At 45.5% G+C, this 7,565-nt stretch overlaps 1 protein-coding gene across 1 annotated transcript in view; it reads left to right on the top strand.

Moving 5' to 3' along the window:
- Nucleotides 1-7,565, top strand: part of Xpo5 (exportin 5) — a 45,070-nt gene that overhangs the window by 28,166 nt on the left and 9,339 nt on the right. The window contains exons 19-20 of the mRNA XM_031348374.1: nt 341-440; nt 1,217-1,398. Of these exons, the coding sequence (XP_031204234.1) occupies nt 341-440; nt 1,217-1,398 (282 nt within the window). The remainder of the gene's footprint in view (nt 1-340; nt 441-1,216; nt 1,399-7,565) is intronic.

The following is a 7,565-nucleotide window of genomic DNA, read 5'->3' on the forward strand; positions in this document are numbered from 1 at the left end:
TGCACTGTGTGGTGCACAGACATACATAGGTGCAAGCAAACATTCCCTCATTTTCTTTTTTTTTTTTTGAATCATCATGTAGGGCTGGAAGGATGGCATAGTGGTTAATAAAGCTTACTGCTTTTTCAGACAACCAGAGTTAATGCCCAACACCAGGCTGACCTGCTCACCAGGCTGTAACAAGCTCCAGGGGACCCAGTGGTCTCTTTTAGCCTCCAAGGTTACCTGCACTCATATACATGCCCCCACACAGACATATGCACATATACTTAGCTGAGAATAAAATCAGTCTTTGTCTAACAAAGATCCTGATGTAACTTTTCTTCCTCCCTCCCTTCAGAGCGCTGTCGGATATTGACGCCTTCATTGCCTATGTGGGTGCTGATCTGAAAAGCTGTGACCCAGCTGTGGAGGATCCATGTGGCTTGAACCGGGCTCGAGTAAGCCTCCTGGGAATGGGAAGTTTGACTGGCCACGGGCAGGAATTAGGGTGTTTCATTTATCAAGTTTCTCAGATTTGTTTTGTCTGTACTGGTGAGACAGCAGAGTCTCTCCTGCCCTAAGCTTCTCCTTTCTTTTCTTCTTTAGTCTTGAATTCTTGAGTTAGTTCTCACAGCAGAGCACATGGTCTTTTCCATGAAGTCAGTATTTTGGCTTTAAGGATCCCTAAGTAGCTCGGAAGCCTGGAGGTGTAATGAGGAAGTAGGTCAGAACTTGGTCGCAGGGTGAGTCCTCCCTGCTATTGCTCTCTGGCATGTGAAGTCCTAGCTGATGGCCAAACCTTGAGAACCTGAGGCTTTCCAGTGCATCGGTGCCCAAATGAGCCACTGTGAAAGACACGTGATCAGCCTGGCATGAGGGCACGAGGGGTTGGGGTCAGGATGCAAGCGTGGAGTCCCAGGTGGAGGGTCAAGTAAAAAATGGCAGTTGAAATAATTGGTGGTGGAGCTCCTCTAAGCCACCCCTACCCCAGGGTCATTAAACCCCTGGATAGACAGCCTAATGAGAAGGAAGCTTCCAGGGATTCCTCCCACTGGTCCTGAGAAACGGCAGTGAGAAGACCTCCCTGGACTGGACCATAAGGACAAGGACTGAGGTCTTGCTGGGTGGGAGACAGAGGCTTCTTCCCTGTCTGTTGCTGTCACTGCGCTGTCACCTGAATGTGTGTCACAGTGCTTTCCCTTATCCCTGCTACCCTTTTTATTCTTTTCTATAGATGAGCTTTTGTGTATACAGCATTCTGGGGGTTATGAGACGAACTACCTGGCCTTCCGACCTAGAAGAAGCCAAAGCTGGGGGGTTTGTGGTGGGTTACACACCCAATGGAAGTCCAATCTTCCGTAACCCCTGCACAGAGCAGATCCTGCGACTTCTCGACAATTTGCTTGCCCTTGTAAGGTAAGTCAGAGACACTCTTTGTTCTTACTTTAACGTTAAGAGTCTCTAAAGTTTTATCTTGTATTTCTGATCGCATTAGTGGTATGGGACTAGGTCTTTTGAGAGGGAGGCTCTTTTTTCTAAGGACAGTTGGCCTTCCTGTGTGAGGTGTACTCTCTATATAGACATAATAGTGTTGTCTGTTATATCCTGTTTTGGTTTTCAAGACAGGGTCTCTCTGTGTAGCCTTGACTATCCTGGAACTCACTCTGTAGACCAGGCTGACCTCAAACTCAAGATCAGCCTGCCTCTGCATCTCAAGTGCTGGGATTAAAGGCGTGAGCCACCACCAGCACCTGGCTTTTTTAAAAATACAGTCTAAGGTGTTTTTGTTGTTGGTTTACTGTTCTTTTGTTGGTGCTGCTGGGGACTGACATGGGCCTTATGCATCCAAGGCCACAATGTACCACTGATGTACATCCCAGCCCTTTCTTATTTCCTTATAGCTCATGCCTGCTTTTAAGGTTATTTTGTCTAAGTTTTTACTAGGAAGGAAATGGCTTGTTGGGGGTGGGACAGTTTATTTCTGTAGTAGTGTTTCTCCAGATAGTGTCCATGTGCACTAATAAGAATTTCTCACGCATGATTCAACCTGTGTAGGCTAAGCATCCGTTGGCTCAGCAAGCCAGGGGAGAGCAGGATGTCTTTCACATCAGTTTCTGCCAGCCTTTACTGTGAGACCTGTGGCATTAGCAGCCACCAGAGCCCTTGCTTAAAAAGCAGAATTAGGGACCCACTCCAGACTCTGAATGTTAACAAGCTACCTGGGAGTTTCATGTACACATTAAAGAGACAGAAGCATTATCCTGGTCACGTGAGCTAACACGCTCAAATGGAAGTTGTCCAGTCTAGGCTTATTGGTTATGAGAAGTGTAGTCTTAAACTTTATATAAGTGAAAATTTTAAAAAAACATTCAGTCCTTGGTCTCTGACTTCTTTTGCTCAACATCTTGGTTCGGGAGCCTCTGAGTTCTGTGTAGCTGAGGTCTGTCTCTCCTTACTGTCTGGGTAGCTCTGCTGTGTGGCTCTGCTGGTTCTTACTGGCCCTGGTGGGCTTTTGGACAGTTTTAATAATATACATACAATAATTTAATAATGAGCTACTCTCACGATCTTGGAAATATACTTGTAAGATATTTGCATAATCTTATTGGTTATACATGGGAGGGTAGAATTCCTGAGTTGTAAGTTATGTGTGTTTTCAGTCTTCCTGGCTAGGGCAGTGTTCAGATGTGGTTGTAATGAGTATACTCCCAGCAACTGTATAGAGGAATGATGGAAAGTTTTTTGGTTCTTTCTTTTTTTGTTGATTTTGAAGCAGTGTACCACCAGCTCTTTGGGGGAGGAGGGTTGGTGCACTTATGCACAAGTGCATGCAGAAGCCAGAGACTGGTGTCAGATTAACACTGCATTATTAATTCTCTGCCTTATTGTTTGAGACACAGTCTTTGACTTGAACCTAAACCTGGAAGTTTGGCAAGACTGGCTGACCAGAGAAACCCTGGCTCTGCCTGTTTCTGCCTACTCTGCACTGCCGGGCACTGCTGGCATAGCGAGCACTTTACTCTCTGAGCTGTCTCCCCAGGCCCCTTTTGTGGTTTTAATTATGTTTTGGGCTAGTAGATTTTATTCTTGGTAATCTAGGCTGGTCTTTTAACTCACCATGACCTTGAACTCTTGGTCCTTCTACTTTCCAACTGTCACCATACCCAGCTTAGGGTATGGTGTTTGTTTTTTATGGTCACATTTAATTAAGAGTGAAAACTATAGGCAGGTATAGTGCAAAGCCATTTATAGCACATGTAATCAGATCCCTTGATTCTAGAGCACAAGAAGACTCTTGGGCACAAAATATTGTCTCAAACAAAACAAAACAAATGGGCATGTTCCACATGCCTTTAATACTCGTATTTGGGAGCAAAGTCAGGCTGCTGTCTGTGAGTTCACAGTCAGTTTGGTCTACAAGTTCTAGGCCAGCCGAGGCTACATAGTAAGACTTGGCCTTTTTGGGGAAGGGGGGCGATTGACTTATTTTTATTTCATGTGCATTGGCATTGTGACTGCATGTGTGTCTGTGTGAGGATGTCAGATCCTCTGGAACTGGAGTCACAGACAGTTGTGAGCTGCCATGTGGGTGCCTGGAATTAGACCCAGGTCCTCTGCAAGAGCAGCCAGTGTTCTTAACCACTGAGCCATCTCTCCATCTCCAAGACCTTGTCTTTAAAAAAAAAGAGAGAGAAAGAAAAAAAAAGAGATTATGGCTCATTTGCTCAGAGTCAAGTTTAAATTCATTCAAGTAATTACATCAGACATTATTTTATAGTATTAACATCATCCCAAAAGCAAACTACTGCAAATTGAGCCGAGTGCAGTTTGGTTTTTATTTTTCTGAGAGCCTTGCTATGCAGTTGGGTTGACCTTAAACTTACCTGTTTCCTGTCTCAGTGCCAGATTACTTTTCCTGGAGAAACACGGTCAGCTGTCTGTGTTCTCTAGACTGGGCACTTGTAATAGGCGGTGGCAAGTCTGCATGGTGAGCTGGGAGTTTATAGGGTTAGTTGGGAGCACGGGTGTCTCAAAGACAGCCTAGTCACCAAAATGCCTGCAGAGCATGCACCCCTGGAGCTTTCCAAATAACCTACAACAGCTTCTGCCAGAGTGTCCCTCTCCCTCAGGAACGGTTCATTGTTAGAGAAGCTTGCAGAGGTGCCTCATGGGCCTTCTCATGAACTTCCTGGGTTTTAGAAGCCTCTCATAAGGCAGATTTTCCATCCAGACAAACAGTTACTGGCCACTCAGTGTCCTGAGTTCAGTCACTGAAACCCACATGGTGAAATGAGAGAACTGTACACAGATTTTAAGTGTCATGTTTTTCGAGTTGTAGTGGTGCATACCTTTAATCTCAGCATCCAGGAAGCTGAGGCAGATGAATCTCTGTGAGTTTGTGGAGGCCAGCCTGGTCTACAGAGTTGAGTTCCAGGTCAGCCAGAAGTACATAATGAAACCCTGTCTTTTGTGGGTTTGTTTTTGTTTGAAATAGTGTTGCACTGTGTGCCCTCACCCTGAGTGGAGCATCTGGGGCTGGAAGTGGCTCTGTGTGTCAGTGAGGAATTAGTGTGGGGACAGCTTAAGGACACAGTGTGCCCTCTTGAGTCCTTCGCACACTGCACAGTTGCCCATTCTGAATTCATCAGTCATCTTCAGTAATGAATGGCCTTACCTTACTATCATGTCCTTGGTATGCCGTGAGACTAAGTAGACTTTAATAATTTTAAAGTGTTCTGAATGTTTATGATCAGTTTAAAACAGCAAGCATATTGTAGGCATGGTGTTTTACACTGAGCTCATCTTGTGGTAAATGGAACAGGAGGACAAGAAATTCAAGACCAAACTGTACAATACAGCTAGTTCTGGGTTAGCCTGCTGCCATCTGTGGGCTACCCACAGAAGCCAGCAAAAGTGCCATCCTGTGGAGCTGGCTACAAGGAGTTACTAATCACCATGTGGGTGCTGGGAGTCAAAATCTTGTCCTCTCTGGGAGCAGCAAGTGCTGCAGCCTGGTAGCCATCTCTTTAGGCCTTTGTTTTGCTTCTTAGCATTTGTACACTTTGTAGACTCAGGCATGCCATTGGGTCAGCACAGCTTATAAGGAGTTGGTTTTCTTCTTCTACCCTGTCGGTCCCAGGGATTGAACAGAGATGGAACCAATCTTAGTGGCAAGCACCTTTACTGCGAGCCATCTCACCAGTCCCTGGTATGTTTTCTTCACATCTTTATTCTGAAAGTGGATCCATTCCCCATTCCCACCTCCAAATGAAGGCATAGACTTGAATTAGCTCAGGCTGCCCAGGGTCAGTGTCCTGAGCATCCTGAGCACCAGGAGCCAGGGATGGGGCAACAGGTCTGCCCCTAACACTTGGGAGGGTGGAACAGGAGAATTAACAAACTGACATGCTGGGAGGACCATTGTCTATGACTATAAAACCTCTAGGGCTGGAATGAGACCAAGGCTGTTTAGAAACTTTTAAATCCTCTTATTAGATTATGGAAGGAAAAGCACTCCACTATACTCCGCTATATTTTCTTACTTGACTTGTTTTTTTTTTGAGAAAGGATGTCTGTACATATCCCTGGTTGTCCTGAAATTCTCAGTGTAAAACTAGGTGGCCTCCAGCTTACGGAGTTCCTCCTGTCTCTGCCTCCTGAATGTTAGGATTAAAGGTGTGCACCACCATGCCTGGCTCTGGTATGATTTTAAACTCCAGTAATCCGTGAAGTAACAATCGCTAATTCTCGTTGCCATGTATCCCATACTGTCCATAGTTGTAGGCTAGCGTGTTCTGTGACTGATGGTATAGCATGTTTATTGAACTGTATCCACGACAGCATCAATGAAGCTGCATGCACTGTGATGTGCCATCTTTCGTGGCTAGCACATCATTCTTTGGTGCGTGTCTATCTGTGTCTGTACATGCCTGACATTTTCCATGTATTGCAAATGTTCTAAAATGACCTTTCAGAAGAAGCATAGGAATCCAGGCTTGGATTTTAATGGAAATGTTTGGATTTTAATGTTTGGGCTTTTAATGGAAAAATCAAGATCACTATTCGCTGTAGAGTGAATTCAAGGCCAGCTTGGGCAAGTTAACAAGATCTTATCTCAAAAAGTGGATCATCTAAAGTGACTCACACTTTTAATTCTAGGAGGTCAAATGGGAAAAATCTGAGATCAAAGCCTGCTAAATTTGTATAGCAGGCCCCAGGCCAGCAGGGCTACATAACCATCATAAGACCTTAGCCTCTTGTTTTCTTTTAAGTCAACAGAAAGCTGGGATGTCTCAGAGGACTAGAGTTTGGTTCATTGCACCCCATTAGGCAGCTGACAACTACCTCCAGCTCCAGGGGGTCTGATTCCTATTCTGACCTCCTGGGGCACACAAACTCATGTGGTGTACATGCGCACGTAGTAATTAAACAAGTGACTATTTTAAAGTTGGTAAATCTAGGGGGTAAAGCTCCATTCTAGAGTGGCTTTTTTACAGTCCATTAGATCCTGGGTTTGGTCCCAATATTTCAGAAAAGCAAGGGTTGGGGGTGGCTGTTGACTGTACAGTGAAGCAGTTAGTGTGAGCAGGAGCTAGGCAGGTCCTGTTCCTAGTCTTGTCCCTTAGTAACACACTGCGTTTTGATGGGGAACATGTTTGGATCTTGTTCCTCTTGGAAGCTGTAGTGCCGATTGCCAGGTCTGTGCCCCATAAGTAGAGGTAGGGAAATGAAAGGTGGGTCCTAACTCCGTGTCCTGTTTGTGGCACATGCCACAGGGTCATGGACATTTCTTTCATTGGTGTGATGATTTGAAAATGCTTGGCCCATAGAGAGTGGTACTGTTAGGGGGTGTGCCCCTGTTGAAGGAAGTGTGTGACTGTGGGGTGGGCTTTGAGGCTCCGCCCAGTGCAGAAGGGGCAGTTTGCTCCTTGCTTCCTCTCAGCTCCTCCAGCACCATGCCTGCTTGGATGCTGCAGTGCTTCCTGCCATGATGATAATGGACTAAAAGTCTGAACCTGTGAGCCAGTCCCAATTAAATTTTTTCCGTTTGCCTTGGTCATGATGCCTGTTAGCAGCAGTAACACCCAAACTATGACAGTTGAGTACCACCAATAGTCAGAAAACTGGGAGTGGCCTGCATCAACTCAAGTCTAAAAGGAGTTTGCTTTAGTCTTGTTGTTGTGGCTGCCCTTCAGTCTCTGGGTCTGGTGTGTGTGACTAGACCATGAGAACCATGTGCACTGTAACCAACACCTGAGGACCATTGCACTGCAATCAACACCTGAGGACCAATGCAATGTAACCAACACCTGAGGACCATTGCACTGCAATCAACACCTGAGGACCATTACAATGTAACCAACACCTGAGGACCATTGCACTGCAATCAACACCTGAGGACCAATGCACTGTAACCAACACCTGAGAACCATTACAATGTAACCAACACCTGAGGACCATTACAATGTAATCAACACCTGAGGACCAATGCAATGCAACCAACACCTGAGGACCATTGCAATGTAACCAACACCTGAGGACCATTACAATGTAACCAACACCTGAGGACCAATGCAATGCAA

This window comes from Mastomys coucha, unplaced genomic scaffold (assembly GCF_008632895.1).
Source record: "Mastomys coucha isolate ucsf_1 unplaced genomic scaffold, UCSF_Mcou_1 pScaffold3, whole genome shotgun sequence".
Taxonomy (NCBI): Eukaryota; Metazoa; Chordata; class Mammalia; order Rodentia; family Muridae; genus Mastomys; species Mastomys coucha.